Raw genomic sequence first — 18,016 nt, 5'->3', positions numbered from 1 at the left:
GTCAGAGTTTATGAATATGCAGGGATCTTTCAACAAGCTGGTGTTTAATATTTAGTGGGAGCAGGTTACAGTGCCTGCACTGTCTAAACATAATAGTTAACTCCAGCTGAATTGAATATTATCCATGAAAGCCAAGAGGCCCTGTGGGCAATTCCAAAACCAGTTTGAACTTTACTAGCCTTACACTGTTACATCTTATTATGGTTGACAAAAGACAAATGTGCAGAAAACAGAACTTAGATAAGTCAGACCTCCAGCATTCTCTTCACCATTTTGAAACTCTTCCAAGATTGGGAGCCTGACTTTTGTCTAACCCACTCCCACACCCCCACAGAGCCTCCATATGGACAACACTCTAGATACAATGTCTGCTATGACTCAACTGGTAGCACTCTCACTTCTGAGTCAGATGTTTATGGGTTCAACTCACACTCTAGAGACAAGATAGAAATCCAGACCGACACTTCAGTATTGCAGGTTGGAGTGTGCCTTTTGTGTGAGATGTTAAAGCAAACCTCTCTGTCCTCTCTGATGGACATAAAAGAATCCATTGTGCTATCTTGAAGAAGAACAAGGGAGTTCTTCCCAACATCCTGCTCAGTACTTATCCTATAATCACAAAATTAGATTATCTGGTTTTAATGTGTTGCTTACTGCAGGTGCTTGTGGTGTACAATAGGCTACTGTACTTCATATATTACAACGCTAACTGCTCTGCTGACTGTAAAATGCTTTGGGGTGAACTGGGGTGATGAAAGGCCCTACATGAAAGCAAAGCTTTCTTTTGACTTTTTATTGTTATGACATGGACCATATAGCATTCTATCAGCCCCCGTTTCATTGCCCCTGATGAAGGCAGAAATCAAGTGCATCAGGACTGGATTCAAGTTGCAGTGGAATCCAACATTATCTAAAATGCTACTTTTTCCAAAGCAATTTACTGCAGAGCAATCAATGGAAAGAACATTTGGAATGGCGTCTTTTAATTATATTAAAAGTTCTTCATCTGGTGCCATTTTCTCATTTATTGTAGCAGGGGATTAGCAGTTGGCATTGGTGCTTGCTCCCTGTATTTAATAAAGCCCTCACATCACAAAGCTGCAACAAGCTGTTCCTGAAGAGTTTCCTTTTCCACTAATGGAATTAAACCCTATATTGCCTCCTTGAAGTTAGAGTTAAATTTGCAACATCTTCCCATCAGTAACATTCTGAGAGCTTAGTAACATATAAAAAAGAGTAGGATGGAAATTTCCTTTCTGAACTCAGGAGAGGAATCTGGACTCGGGCCAACATCTTTGTCCCATGGATTTACCCTGACTTCATTGGAAACCCAGGGTTTGAGCTAGTGGAATAGGTGACGAGACTTGGCCTCAGTACAGGAAAGAGCCATTACTTCAGCTGGTCTTGGATCAAACCATTCCATGTTAGCTCATGGAATGTGTCTGCAGTCTTTGCTGAAACTAAATTGCAATAACTTTAATTAAATCTAAGCAGATTAACCAGTCAGCAATAGGTGGAACATGTTTATGGAATTCTATTGTGTCTGTAAGAAAAATAAATCATTCAATGGGAAAGGAAAGATAAATAGAGTGATGGAAATATTGGCCAGATGCTAACACTGGCCACTGTGTTCAGATCACAGAGTGGATTTTCCTTTTTGGTGCTTTTGGGAATTGTCATTCTTCATGAAGCAGAAAAAGTTCCCAGCACGTCAATTTTCAGACTCCTTGCCTCAGCCTGGGACTTCCTAATAAATCATTGAACCCAGGTCTGTTTCTTCCCTGAATTTCAAGTGTAAGGCTTTTGTTATAGAACTATGCAAATAACATAGGTCAATGATCCTGGACACTACTTCAACAAAACTGAAAATTATTGGTCCTTTTCTGTTGCATCAGCTTCAATATGATTGCAGTACAAATTGGATTTTAAAAGTTTAAACCTCTGTCAAGACCCTTGAATTCTCTTTGATACGGCATATAAATGGCGTGCAACCTATCAATATTGAAAACCCAACATACACAATTGGCTTTTAATGAGACTGTCATCCCCTATACTCTTCTTGGTAGGAATGTGAATGATTGGATCAGGGATTTAAGTGGCCCCAGACTATATAGTATCTACTCCAGTTTCTGCTACCAATATATGGCATAAATAGCTATGTCCTAATTTTGGAGAAAAAATTTGGGTCCCTTTCTGAAAATAATGAATACTGTTTCAATGTGAGGCTTTTATGATTTAAAATGCAACATGCAAGTACTTGTTTGTTTGATGTGCCAGTGAACTGAGAGGGATGCTTATCCCCAGCCTGTCTCTGCATCTGACAATAACAAGTAATAAAACCAGAATATACTGGCAACATGCAGCAAGCCAGGCAATTACTGTGAAGAGAAAAAAATAAGTTAACAATTCAGGTTATACATTCAGGTTCATGCAAGATTATTAATCTTTCTCCCCACAGGTGTTGCCTGACCTGCTGAGTATTTCAAGTATTTTCTATTTCCATTTCAGTATACTTTAATGCTGCAAATATAAATGTAATGGATGTCTTTATTTCATTATGAACCAAGCTACCTGCATTATGTTGTGACAGTAAGTGTTGAGTTTATGCATTTTAAGCATGCCAGGGAATATAATGTGAAATTAAGAATTTGTGTCAACAGCTCTTTTAATGCATAGAGTCTGCACACCATATCAAAAAACATAGATTTTCTAGTCTACATTGTCTAATGCCAGGTTTAATCCACTTTTTCATGTGAGTTAATAACAATGTTGCTACCAGTTAACATTTTGATACCAAGATCTAAGCCACATATCAAAAATATTATGACAAAAAGCCATTAGCTTAGCTAGTTGCTGTTTATCAACTAGCTAATAACTAACATCTCAAAATCAGGTAAGACAATTGGCTGTTAAGTTCAGTTCTTCATGGAAGAATCAAAGGGTAAACACTGTACAATTCCTTGAATATGTTAAATGCATAATTTATTTTTGTTTTCATATTACATATTATAGAAATGCGTAATGAAATAGAATGTGTCCTGGACTACCTAGTCCTTGCCCTGGACTACCACCAAAGGAACTCACTTTTTCAGGCTTTGGAATTTGATTAAGATTACTTCAGAAGCTGACATTCTATACTTATGTAAGAAATAAGAGGATAACGAGGGAAAGGGTAGGACCACTTAAGGATAAAGAAGGGAATCAATGTTTGGATGCAGTGGATGTGGGTGAGGTTTTGAATGAGTATTTCTCTTCAGTATTTACCCAGGAAAGGGACATGCAGGATGCAGAAATTGGAATTGAGGGCGTAAACATGTTAGGGTATTTGGAGGTCAAGGAGGAGGTAGTGTTATGTCTCCTAAACTGTATTAAGGTAGATAAGTATCCAGGGCCTGTTGGGATATACCCCAGGTTACTGAGGGAGGCGAGAGCAGAAATTGCTGGGGCCTTGACCAGTATCTTTGTGTCCTCTTTGACTATGGGTGAGGTCCCGGAGGATTGGCGAGTGGCTATTTAAGAAAGGAACAAGGGAAAATCCAGGGAACTATAGACCGATAAGTCTCACATCAGTTGTAGGGAAATTGCTGGAGAAAATTCTTAGAGATAGGATATACGAGCATTTGGAATCCAATGGCTTGATTAGGGAAAGCCAGCATGGTCGTGTATTACTAACCTGGTTGAGTTTTTTGACGAGATGACAAGAGAGATTCATGAAGGTAGAGCTGTGGATGTCATCTATATGGTCTTCAGTAAGGCATTTGACAAGGTCCCACATAATAGGTTAATCAAGAAAGTTTGGACGCATGGGGTCAGTGGAGAATTGGCTGTGTGCATTCAGAACTGGCCTGCCCATAGAAGACAGTGGGTGGTGGTTGAAGGGACTTATTCGGGCTGGAGGCCTGTGAGTAGTGGTGTTCCACAGGGATCTGTACTGGGGCCTCTGCTGTTTGACCCGGATGAATATGTTGATGGGTGGGTTAATAAGTTTGCAGACGATAGCAAGATTGGTGGAGTTGTGAATAGTGTAGAAGACTGGCGATGGATACGGCGAGATATAGATCAGTTGCAGATGTGAGCAGAGAAATGGCAGATGGAGTTTAACCCAGATAAATGTGAGGTGTTGCACCTTGGTGGATTAATGTCAAGAGGCAGTACATTCTTAAGGGCAAGATCCTTAACAGTGTTGAAGCGCAGAGAGACCTTGGGGTGCAAGTCCATGGTTCATTGAAAGTGGCTACACAGGTAGATAGGATGGTTAAGAAGGCTTATGGAATGCTTGCTTTCATTAATCGAGGTATTGAGTATAGGAGTCAAGAAATTATGATGCATCTCTATAGAACTCTGGTTAGGCCGCATTTAGAGTATTGCATACAATTCTGGTCACCTCACTATAGGAAAGATGTCAAGGCTTGAGAGGGTGCAGAGGAGGTTTACTAGGATGCCCCCTGGATTAGAAGGCATGTGCTATCAGGAGAGACTGGGCAAACTTGGGCTCTTTTCTCTGGAGCGGCGGAGGCTGAGGGGTGATCTGTTGGAAGTGTATAAAATTACGAGGGGCATAGATAGGGTGGACAAGCAATATCTTTTTCCCATTACTGAGCAATCCAGTACCAGAGGGCATGCATTTAAGGGGAGAGGGGGTAGGTTCAGAAGAGACGTGAGGGATACATTTTTTACTCAGAGAGTGGTGGATGCCTGGAATGTGTTGCCTGATAGGGTGGTGGAGGCAAGTTCATTGGGGGCTTTTAAGAGGGGTTTGGATGGGCACATGAATGAGAGGAAAATAGAGGGATATGGGCATTCTGTAGGCAGGAGAGATTAGCTATGTCGGCACAACATTGTGGGCCGAAGGGCCTGTTCTGTGCTGTACTGTTCTATGTTCTATGACATCACATTATATTACGATATGAGCTTAGCCTTATACCTTTATATGAAACTATTCATCCCTGAAACCACATGCAATCTATTCTGTGATGTGCCTTTCTTAAGCTATACTATAATTGAGTTAGCTTCAAAATTAATTCCTCAGCATAAAGTTTCAGTAACGATATATCATCTGGTTGTTCCGCTCCATGGAAGTTGTTCCTCAGCTTTGTTTTCCCACTGTGTATTTTTATTCAACAGTCAAATCAACAGATGACCAAGCCAAGAAAGATTTCTAGTTTCAATCTTTCCAGTGGAGTAGATACTCCTGTTCTGGTGGCCTGCTATGCCTCCAGTCACTTACTGATCATTGTAATAGATCATATTTTCCTGACAAATATTTGGACAACTTAGATTGCTTTAATTGCATCTCAGAGCAAACATACAAAGTGCTATATAATTTCCTATCTGCTTTCTCTTCACACTCTTGGTACATTTGAATCAAATTTACAAAATGTTTCTGGAAATCAAGTAACATTTTTTGAGAAGAATCTCGTGTGTGAAATCAGCACCCTGCTGAGCTGAACTGTGTCATAGGCTAGGACAATGCAAGCTGTAGAAAAGTAGGCACAGTTCTCAGGAAAAGAGATTCCTTTATAATCCTTTAGAGATGACTCTCATATGATCCAGGAACATGTGGCCAAAAATGTAAGTTTATGCATTTTCTCTTTCTGTTGTTCGATAGGGAGAAAGGAGCACTGAGTACTCCTTGTTGTGAATACTTGCTGCTAAAATTGATTTAATTCACAATTTGAATTAAAGTTGGAAGAAGTTTATGATTATGAAGCTGTCCCAATATTTCACCTTCATCAAGAAGAGGAGAGAAGCAGATGAACTCAGTCCTTTGATATTCAAGGTATTAATTTAAGTTAGAATTACCACATAAAAATGGTTTTAAAATGTGATTTTGTCCCATTGCTGTGTGATTCCAGAGTATTGTTTTATACAAGGTTAGTAACAAATTATCATCTAATAACAGTCAAACAAAACACATGAACAGAAAGTTTAGAGGGATAAAAGTACAGTATCTTTGGTTTAAAATATGACCATTACTGAGCTAGTAGATGCAATATATGGTGACCAATATATTTACTGTACCTATGATTTAACAAATGAGTACTCTCTGGAGAAGGGAAACAGTACATTTAACTGATTCAGAATAGTTCACCCTCTGAATCTTCTATGCACAACTGAGTTGTTGGTAGCAAGAACTTAAATTAATGTCTAGTTGTCTCAGTGAGTTATGAATGAAATATCCACGTATTAGGCACAAGTGAATTATTAAGCAGCAATTAACTAAACTAAAAATATTTATAGCACTGTGATTTAGAATTTGTCATCAAAATTTGAACTGGTAGCAGTGCTGCTGTTTATTGATTTGAAATAAATAAATTAAACAGAACATTAAAACATTGGCAACTTTAAAATCCAGGCTTGTTTATCCTTGTGTGGTATGCAGAATATGTGCATTAATAACTTGTGACATCAAGTTCTTAATTTAATGTTAAATCTCCTGGCCTGGCATATCTTAAGCATGAAACCTGTCACAAAAGCAAAATATTGCAATCCAAAATAGTATGTTCATCCAAACAGTTGCAATCTGATTACAACATTGTGCTAAGCAATTCTGTATCTACATTTGAAGATTAGCTGTGTAGAGGTCATTTCAGGACTTGAAAATGTTTTTTCATTATTGGAATATTTTGAAAATGGGGAGAGATTTAGCTCAGTGTATTGGATTGAAATTCACATTTGACTAATAAGTGAACCCAAGTGAAGTGAAAATAAAATCTCAACCTTTTCTTTGCCTGTTTTTATCAGAATGAGTCAAAAGGCTAAGAATTCAAGCTCCTTCAAGTCCTCAAAAATATTCACTAGACTGACTGGCAGTATACTACAAAGGAAGTTCCACTTTGTAGCCGATAATTAATTCTAAAAATTGCCCCTGAAAACAGTCACTAAATTTCAAAGTAATTAATTGTCATTGGAAAGTTTGAGGTATTTCTGAGGTTTACAATGAAATATTTCTTTTATTCTTTATATTTTAGTTTGTTGTCAATTGTAGCCAAAATTCTATTCATTGGTTGCATGCTCTTCATTACCAATGTAGTTTCAATACAAATCAAACTTAAGTGTCGACATGAAAGACTATGTCAGAAAAATTTTCAGATAATAACAAAACAATGTAAATGAGAGTAATTATTTCTTAAGACGATTAAGTATATAAGTTCTCTACTCCCTCTGCTCATTAGACTTTACTTGTGTGGATGCCAGTGCTCGAATTTTTTTGCCTTACAACTGATAACGTGTTAACTTGTGAAATTCTCAGCATTTTATTTGATTTTTTTTCCTCTGAGGAACGTTAGTGTTTCAGTCCACTGTACTGGCTGAAGTAAAGAGCAAACAAAACCCTCGCATCCCCTCCTCCACAAAACATAATAAATGGTTGTCTGTTTCCCACATTTACATTTTAATTTATCACTGGCAGTTCCCCAGTCTTACAATTTATCAGTTTGTTAAATATTTCAGATTCTTTGAAAGAGCACGATTCAAGCCGTTGCAACAACATGCATTTATCTTTTATTTCAAAAATATATTTTATTCATATTATATAAAGTAAATGCAATATACATATTGTCCTTTTAATGTTGAAAACTTGGTTCCTAATTTGAAGATCAGGAAAGGGAGCAGAGTGGGAGGGGGGTGATCAAGAGCCTTGCATTTTGAATACAACATCTAAGGGGGGAAGCTGATGATCATTTTGAAAGGAATTCCAAAGCATGGATAGAAGTATCAATGAGTGATGGAAGTAAAAGTAGAACTGGAATTGCACCATGGGGCAGAATTGGAAGAATAAAGTATGGTGAGTGTTTCAAAGAAATTGAAGGGCTGGAGCAAAATAGAGATAGTGAGGGATTAATATAATTCCATATCTTAGGGTGATGTGGCAAAGGACTAATGTGCACATGAAGAGAATAGAAGTCAAGAAAAATTCTTGAGTGTCACTTGAAAAAAGAAGTTATTCCTAGAGCTTCACTGGCTTATGAATCAAGTATGGGCTACCCCGTGGGCTGGATAACAGGTAAAGATGAAGACTGATTGTGTCAAAATTGCAGAAAGGATTATTGGTTGTTAAAGAACGTTGTTATAGAAACCATAACTTGTGACTGTGGTTATGACTAATTCACTGCCACAAGAGGGCAAGAAAACTGAGTAATAGAAAGGAAGCTCTTGAAGGAAAAATTGGCCTATATCTGGACAATGAACAACACGTTCAAGGAGCTTGGGGAAGTTTGCAAGATTAAAAGGTTCAAAGGTGAGTTTTTATGGAAATTTGATGACCATCATTTTGAGAGGAAAGGTGAAAATGTCTGAGGGAGAGACAACATCAGCCACCGTGAGAACCATAAGGGGAATTCAAATTATTGTGAGTATGTTACAATTACAGGTATAAGAGCAGAAGTTAGACCTCATTCATTAGAAATAATAGGAGAGAACTTTTGGAAGATGGAGAGAAACTAGAAAGAGATGAATTTTCAATGTAAATAATCTGAAGAAAATATAATGATGTATTTAGGATGAATCATGCTTATCTACAGCCGGCTCTCCATAGGGAGCCACTAGCTATCAGATCTTTGATAAACAAAGGACTGCAGATGCTGGAATCTAGATGAAAAAAACAGCAAGACGCAGGAGAAACTCAACAAGTCAGACAGCATCCGTGGAGAAAAGCAGACGGTCAACGCTTCGGGTCAGGACCCTTCTTCAAGACTGAAGATAGGAAAAGGTGAAGCACAATATATAGGAGGTTCTATATATTGAGCTTCCCCTTTTCCTATCTTCAGTCCTGAAGAATGGTCCTGACCCAAAACATTGCCCATCTGCTTTTCTCCACGGATGTTGCCTGACCTGCTGAGTTCCTCCCGCATCTTGTTGTTTTTTCATCAGCACTTTGATGTTCAGGCCATCTCAGAACTTCATGCATTCACAATGAAATATTTCAGTCAGAAACTTTCTTAAGATCAGATGCCAGCATACTTAATCTTTTGCTCCACTGCTAGACCTACCATTAGGAAAGGGGAGGAGAGGATCTGGATGCACTTTGGATCTGGCCTCTCAGCTTTACACCAGGAGAACTGGTGCTGGAATGATGACCCCATTGATTTAGATAATTTCAGGTAAAAGTTGACTTTTTAAAGTCTTTTTGGTTGCATGTTTTTACTTATTTGTTGTTCTTTTAAAGTGTATTGATTATCTTTTTTAATAATGTTATTTATTTTTGCTTTTTTATTTAATTAACTTTATTTGAATAAATGGAGACCATAGGCTTTTCACAGCTGCAACCTTTACACTATCAGGGATTTCCAGGGAGGGCCTTAGCAGTAGGCCATGTGAAGCATAAGCACTGCTTAAGGGTATGGAGTATTGTTTATCCCTCCAGATCCAGAATATAATTCCAGGTGGGCCCTAAGCCTAGGAAGCAGGATGATTGGGCGCACCAGAGATTAAATGTGGATAGTGGTAAATGTGTGCTCAAGTCTCTGTTGCTGCTGGTACCTACCCCACACATACAGTTCCACTGAGGCTAATGTGTCAAAGATGAGTACAAGCTACAGCTGACACTTGCATGTATATTTAATGCAGGCAACACAAGGCAAGTTTTCCCTGTTATGTTTGTGACTTTGATATTAGAAGTAGTGTTCTGAATGTTCCATCCTACAGTAGATTTTCAGTTTATCATTATGCAAATGACATTTAACATTACTGTACTAAGAGACGCCATAAGATCAGATCCTGTGATTTGCCTGCAAGGTATTATGTGGAAATGACTGATACAGGGAATGTTTTGTTGCATTTGTCTGGAACACACATAGCAATTGCATAGTAGAATAATGCAACATCACTCTATTCATGAGCATGATTCAGGTTTAATATACCAAAGTATTTGTTTTTAAGGAGAAATAATCAAAAAATGGAGAAAGCTGTTGTACATCAACTAATATGGTGCTTTTCACACTCTCAACGCTGAAGGATTTTGCTGTGGGTGAATCAGCAGTACATTCACTCTACATCTGACTCTGACTCAGCAATGATCGGGACAACTGATGCATGCTTTTCACATTGAACGATCAAGGAGCCTTGGAGTTCATTATTGAAGAGGTGTTAAAAGTATTCTTTTAAAGTCACTCAATCAGGGAAAAAAAAATGACCTGATGCAATAATAAACGTTCTTGGCTGCTTTCCCAATGTGACAGTTAGGACATTGGACTTCAGATTAAAGTGCAACATATGGTGCAAGGATTTCACAACAGTGATGGTAAATGAATATGTCAGGTTGTAAAGTTTACAGAATCTGGCAGAGTAGGAGAGATGGCCTCAGTGATTAAAGATGAAATTACTTTAATGATGAGAGAGATATAATGAAAGGTAAGCAGGTAGTAGTTAGAGGACATAAGAAAGGATTTAAAACTGGAGTGGGAGTTGTCTCCTGGTCTGATGTGAGTGGCAAGATGTATAAGTATAGAGGCAATGGTAGAGTGGAGTCAATGGAGAACTTAAACTCATTTAGATTGGGATAATCAAAAAAACTCTTGAATGAGTTCAGCATTCTCTTCAGGAAGAGTATATCTAAGAAGCAGTCGGTAAGCAGTCCATTTTAAAATCTATTTTTTAATGACTTAAAAGATGGAAGCTGTGGCAACATAAAGTAAAAGAAACAGGACCAGAAATAGACCAGTCAGCTCCTTGAATCTGCTCCGCCATTCAATGAGACCATGAATGATCTAATCCGTCATCTATGCCACCTCCCTCCCCCCATCCCCATATCCATTTTTCCCCTCTAGTTTAAATGTCTGCCTTGATTAGTTTCAATGTCATCACCTTGGCAGCTCTCTGTAGTAGAGAATTCCAAAGACTCACAGCCCTCTGAGAGAAAATAAAATCATCTCATCTCCACCTGAAAAAGGGTAGCTGTTTACTCTGAAAGCATGTTTCCTCGTTCTATAATTCCCTCTAGGGTACAGACAATTAGAAACAGTGCCTCAGCTATGAATACAATGAATTGAATAGCAGATCCAAGGACTAACTGATCCCCTCTTGTTTCTATCTTCATAATTGCCTGGGAAAAAGCTTGAGGACGACCCAATAGAAATCCAAGGAAGAATGTTAGTTCAGTAAGAATTCATCACAACATCAGACGTTTATTTAAAATTATTTAAGTATAATTGGCAAAACTAGGAGAAATGGATTGTGCAATATGGATAATATCACTGTTTAATCAAAATAGATTAAGTGTTAGGCGTGATTATTCCTTTAAATGTTCCAACTCAAGCAGATCCCTGGGGACGTGGAGACCTGATAATTTCCTCCCTTAACATCTCCATCCCTTTACTTTCTCTCTGAGGCTCCTTAAGTGAGTGTCCAAAAGAGACTTCTTAAAACTTAACCTTATAACTGAGACTTATATCATGTTCTATCTTGTCTTTGCTTAGCTTGTCAAAATGTGTTTATAAATGAATGAAAAGATCTTGCATCCACAGGAACATATATTGTTCTTATTCTGTTCATTTATTTTGGACTTCAGCTAAAATCTTCACTTTTTCCATTTCTGACTGCTGAGAGCTTGCTTTTATTCATGATTTCTAATAATCCTTCTACAGGACCTGCGTTATGAAGTTGCGCAAAATATTATGACTTTGGCATTGCTGTTGATATCCCCTCAGGGCTAGACACAAGGCATGGATACAGAGCAGGTTGACTCTGTGCTCTTTAGTGTTTGCTCCTGCAAGAATGAGAGCTTCTGTGGAAAGTTACCAGAGAGGAAGTAAACCAGAAGGCATGTAAACTAGCTTCCCCACAGCTGCTCAGTCAGGGTTGTATTTTCCAGTAATTAGTGATAGAATGAATCTCATGGAATCAAACTAATCCTTAAATGTCTGAGAAAGAACCATTGAAATGCTTCCTGTGAAATGTTGTCTGTCATTCTTTGTTATTTGGTACCTTCAAAGCCTGAACCCTTCATTCAGTAGCTCTGTATGGAGTTGACTGTCTTGAATAGATTTTTCATGAAGATGGAATTTTCAATGTTTGCAAAGCTATTTCTACCTCCACTTCTTGGAAAAAGGCAGGGCATAATTTCAGTGCATTTTTGATGCAGATTCTGAATTGAATAAAGAAGGAAATTGGCAGCTGATGGAATCTGAATTTTGAGTATTTTATTGGTAGTTGCATCTGCAGAGAAAGGAGCTTTTTGGATGGTTTTACAGAATTGGCGTTGATTCCTACTCTGACTTAACTTGCATTTGACTAATCAGATATTTTAGTCAAGTGATATGTTAGTACGTTAGTTTTAAAGGAAGTTTTTTTTTGTTTTATATTCACGTGAAGTATGCAAATCTCAAATGTACGTTTTTGGAAATAGCAGCGATCTGCTGCAGTTGACTGATGCAACAAAATCAATTTCTATTGGAATCATCTCAGCCTAATCTTAAAATGACACTTACATCATACCCTAATCAGAACGCTTCAACATGTTGGAGGAGACGAACGAAATTACGGTTTGTTAGCCACATTGTTTCTCATGCTGTAATTGTTCTTTTTTTAAAAAATAAATGCGGGAAGGAGAGATAAAACACCAGCTGGCAGACAATCAGAAACACTCGAAAAAACAGACCCACTTGTGTTTTTTGTTTGTTGGAGAATAAAAGCCTACAAGAACAGTCAAATCCTTTTTACGATTTTCAAATTCAATTAGTCTAATTCGTTTATCTGCAAACCTGGCTCTCCTAAATAGCACTCGAGCTTTAATAAACCCACGTTAGAATGAAGTGACACAAAGCGGACTTGAGTGTGTTCAATTCAAATTGTGTCACTGGTAGAGTGAAAACAAGTCTCATTCTGGCGGCAAGTATATGATTCACGAGACTGGTGGTCTACTGTTTAAGTGTGAGATGGCGAATGTGTGTGTGTGTGTGTGTGTGTGTGTGTGCGTGCGTGCGTGTGTGTGTGTGTGCGTGTGTGCGTGTGTGTGTGTGAGTGAGTGAGTGACTGGTGAAGCCGCGTGAATGCTTGGGTGAACGCGTGAAGGCAGATTTTTGCCAAATTGGACTGAGTGCATGAGGGCGGGAGTTCATTTTACTGGATTCAATGGGCACAGCGGTGTGGTCCACTCGGTATTGTTCAGTGCGCGTTTCCATTGGCTTCCTGTCAATTTTTGACTAGAATTTTTTTTATTCCAATTTACTTGAAACATAACTGCCTACAAAAGTATATTCTAAATATGATTTTTAATGTGTTGCATCCGTTTGACAGATATTCACAACAAGCCACTGGAATCCGCTCAGTATAATTTTAACACTATATGCACAAAATTGTTAATCAGATAATCAAAATTCCACTTTGCTCACTGTAATATTTCGCTCGATAGAAGCTGGAAGGGTAAAGGATTGCTTCCAGATAATCACATTGTGCAAATGACTTTTTGGCAATTTAGTTTGTTGGATGCGATCAGTGAGACTGCAATGAGTGGTTAATCCCAAGGATCGCCTGGGCTGGGCTCTTTTTGGTTACTGCTTTCTGACGGTCTCCGGTGACAAAACTAATTCTAAATGTTCGACTTGCGGTGCGTCTGATCTTTCAGTGTGCCACTTCTGATATTTGCTCCCCATCTCCATTCTAGCCGGAGGGTAGGCGCGACAATGGCGGGATGGCGCCGGCGAGTTCTAGTCGCTGTCCTCTGGCGGACGGTGCTGAAACGGAGAGCGGTCTGGGGCCGGAGCGCCACCAAAAACTGGCCTACCTCTACCATCAACACCATGTGGTCAACAAAGTCAACGTCTGCATCAAGTACACAATGATACTGTTCAACTTCATGTTCACCGTCCTGGGCTCTCTGATACTGGGGATTGGGATCTGGGGACTCATTGACAAGGAATCTCTGGACTTGGATAACATCAACAATCTCAGTACAGACCCCATGCTGGCTTTCGTGATCGTGGGACTAATGGTTGGCACCATGTCCTTCTCGGGATGTGTTGGGGCGCTGAGAGAGAACCAATGCTTGCTGAAATTCTTCACGGCGGGGATTCTGATATTAGTGACCTTGGAGATAATCGGCGGGATGGCGGTTTACGTCCTGAGAGATAGGATAGAACAGTACCTGGAGAATGGAATGATTCTGGGTGTTAAGAGATACCAGGATGATCTAGACCTTCGTTTTATAATAAACGAAATCCAAAGAGGGTTAAAATGCTGCGGGGTCGAGTCCTACCACGACTGGGAGCTCAACCTGTAAGTACTTACTAAATCTTCTGATTCACATTATAAAGCTGCAACTGGTCTGGGCTTCGGGGTATTTGGATAATCTCACACCTGCATTACAATTTCCAAAGAAACCAATCTTTTTGGTGACATTTATTAAGTGTCGACTGCTGATTCCATCCAACAATAGGTGTCTGGTCCACGTAGCACCTTTTGTCGTGTCAAGCCGCCACAAAATACCCAATAACTGTCTGAAGGTCGATTGGGAACAAAATGAAAACATCTCTGGGAAATGAACAGGCCAAATCAAACAACTCCCACTATTCACAACATGCAATTCGCTTGGATACAGATGTCATTTAAATTATTTGTTTTACCAGCCCATTACCATTTAACTTTTCTGCCCCTTAAGTACGTTTCATGAGGCACTTTGCTGTTCCCTTCGCGGCGCACGCACCACCCTCAGGGTGACAAAGAGGCAACATCTCTGGGAGAAGAATTCTCAGTAATTCACCTTGTAGATATGACGAGTTAGAAGTTGAGGATCTGGGACCGAGTTCAAGCAACTTCTCATGTTATGCCTAAAACATTGATGTTATTGTTTTTAAAGTATATTTTGAATTTTGAATCCCTCCCCCTGTACATCTCACGCACGCACACACGGTCTCCGCCAGCACTGTGAATTATAATCCTTTGCCTGGGTTGGGAGGAACACTCTACAACCTATAGGTGAAGGAAATTGGTATTTGAGTGAGTGGTTCTGGCAGAGATTATCTGGGGATCTGTAGCTTTGTTTTTTTGTTTCACAATTGCCGCAGACTTAAATACATAATACACAAATTACCCGTTTGCAAATTGAGGGAAATCAAAATTCTACCAACAAAATGATATACTGGTGTTAATTACGATCATGTATTTAACTGACTATTTAAAATGAACAATTTGACATGAAACTGGCAGATTAAAGCTGGCAATGAAGCCATTGAAAAGGGGTTTTAAAAGATTTATCAGATGTAACAATGCCACGACAGGAAAGGTACACACTCGGCCTCACTCACAGTCACGTGTTTGATTCACTTAGATTGGCTGTTACTCGCATCACCGTGTTCGCCGTAATAGCTTCTGTCATCTTCCTTATCTGCAAGTCAATGGTACATTTTATAAGAACAGACAGTTCCAATGACGTTGGTCATCTCAAAGCACAAGAAGTTTTCTTCCTGATAACCCACTGCATATCACCATTGACAGCAGCTGTGGAACACGCTGAACCATAAATCTTCATGCAGTGCTCCATTGAAAGAGGCAGATGAGGACAAATGATCTTTTGTTGAAATTGGAGAGGAAATCAAGTCATTCATTTTTCTGTTTTAAAAAGACCTTGTAAAATATTTCTGCCCTGCTGATGTGTTTTCCTTTGCAGGTATTTTAACTGTAGCTCCCCCGGCATCCATGCTTGTGGAGCTCCTGCTTCATGTTGCATCAACCCACAAGAGAACGGCACAGTCATGAACTCTCAGTGTGGCTTTGGCACTTTACATATGGAGGAAGTGACAGCCCAGAATTATATCTATCTCCGAGGGTGCATGTCACGTCTCACCAGCTGGCTAACTAGTAATGCGGGCTCGATTGGTGCTTTCGGAGTCGTTCTTATGATTGTTCAAGTACTTGGGCTCACTTTTGCAACAAAGATACTGAGTGACATCGAACTAATCAAAGCACGTTGGTAGCAGAGAGATACAAAAGGTATCAAACAGCCAGCAATAGAGGGAGAAATGTGTTGAAAACATGATTGACCATTTATATTTTTGTTTGCAATGCATAGCATGCATCTTAGATGAAGTTTACATGTAAAGTCTAGACATTGTTGCCCTTGGCTAAGCCAATATCTGAAATCAATTCTAAGTTTTGTTGAAATATTACTTAGCTAATTAATGATTATTATAAATGGAATTAAGTATGCCAAGGAGAATTAAGTATGTGCAAATTGAGAGAAATTAAACTTATTGAACATTTTCTCAACTATTGGGTATGCTTCAGCTTTGTATATACAGCATAGCTTTACTCACCTTTATTTAAAAAAAATGCATGTTTTATCACAACGCCTAAGGCAAACAAGGATTTGCTTTAGAATAATACCGTACTGTCCATGTCCAATAATATTGTCTATTATTAAAATTTCTAACTGCCTTCACAATTCAACATGTAGCTTGTAATGAGAAGATTGAATTATTTTTGAAGGCTGTTGTCTCAGGAGAGTGCTTTAACAGTTACTTATATAAGTGAAATGAAGGGGTGAAACGAACCTGCTAATAATCTCGTTACGTTATTTGAGTTCACAGACTATCTAAAATTCTACTAATCAGATTAAGATTAAAGAACATCTGGTGAGATTTCTCAATCAGTTTTAATTAGGTGATGGCCTATGTCAAAATGCATCAGAGCTGAATTCAATTCTCCCCAAAACAGACAGGAGGAGTGTGATATGCGATTAGCGTGCATGCCTTTGATGGCCAGCCACTTCCTGCTGACATGTTATTACAATGACCTCAGCCTCTGGTCAGAATGAACCATGTTGTTGATTAGCTGGACATAACAGTTGGCAGACAGCCTGACCACCTCCATTTGAAGGCATGTTTGAATAACTGTCATTGTGAACAAGGTTTGAGATATGAATATTAAGCCCAGCAGTACTAAATCATTGAGTCATAGAGTCACAGAACCATACAGCACACAACAAACTCTTTGGCCCATGTATCTGTGCTGGCTATCAAGTACCCATCTATTCTAATCCCATTTTTCAGCACTTGGGCCCCTAGCCTTCAAAACCAGGGCCCTTCAGCTCTCATCTAAACAATGCTTAAATGTTGTGGGAGAAACTGCCTCTACCTCCCCATCAGGTAGTGCATTCCAGATTTCAATCACCTTCAGGGCGAAAACATTCAGCCTCAAATCCTCTCTGAATTTCCTACCCTTTATTCCTAAACCTGTGCCTTCTGGTTATAGGCACCTCTGTTAGGGGAACATTTTCTTTCATATAAACCCTATCTATGCCCCTAGTTTTATTTATCTCAATTAAATATCCCCTCATCCTTCTCATCCAAGGAAAACAAATGCAGATTATATCTTCTCTCTCCTTGGCTTAAATGCTCCATCCCAGGTAGTATTTTTCCCGTGGCAGAGAAATAAGTTGCTTCTAAATGTTTATAGTTGGCATATAGTCCATTGGCCAGAGGTTATCTAGAGTGTGTTCATCCACACTAATAACTCACTTCAATCAACGTCATCCAGCAGAAATCAATATTTAAATTTTTTTCAGTGGTGTCAGACATCTACAGAAACCACTATCATGTTCAAAGGTTTACCAGTGGAGCAGGGAAATCCACAGCTGTACTTTCCATTTAAATGACAAGTATATTTCTCTCCCCCAAAGAACATCCACTTCAATTATTAGCCTAGAAAGCATGACAGTGACTTAGCAAGGCACAACTAACTGTTCATAAGGATATTTCAAACTCGTTAAAACTGGCTTATTAACTGGAGAGAATTTTGCCCACAAAAAACACATACTTAAGACTTGCAAGGTTAATGGAATATAAATCATGTTGAATTCTAGCAGCAGTGACAGGTCCAGTTCTGCAGGTTCCATTGGTTAGTAGATTGATGTGTCAACATCAATAATGCTCCTGATGACTTTACGTTCAGATATCAAATTATCAACGATTTGAATTAAGCCCATTGGTTGTAGAATCACAGAAAGGTTACAGCATGAAAGGAGGCCATTCAGCTCATCAAGCCACTGTTGGCATCTTACAGCCAACAAAATGCAAAACAGATG

General features: G+C 39.0%; 1 protein-coding gene across 1 annotated transcript; it reads left to right on the top strand.

Moving 5' to 3' along the window:
- The first annotated feature begins 13,627 nt into the window (after positions 1–13,627).
- LOC127580114 (tetraspanin-10) lies at positions 13,628–15,908 on the top strand. Its single transcript, XM_052033327.1, has 2 exons — positions 13,628–14,211; positions 15,602–15,908. The coding sequence occupies exons 1-2, from the start codon at positions 13,628–13,630 to the stop codon at positions 15,906–15,908; spliced, it is 891 nt and encodes a 296-aa protein (XP_051889287.1).
- Positions 15,909–18,016: the final 2,108 nt, after the last annotated feature.

This window comes from Pristis pectinata, chromosome 18 (genome assembly GCF_009764475.1).
Source record: "Pristis pectinata isolate sPriPec2 chromosome 18, sPriPec2.1.pri, whole genome shotgun sequence".
NCBI classification, from domain to species: Eukaryota; Metazoa; Chordata; class Chondrichthyes; order Rhinopristiformes; family Pristidae; genus Pristis; species Pristis pectinata.
Note: the sequence above shows the minus strand (reverse complement) of the source record. Positions and strands in the feature narration are given on the sequence as shown.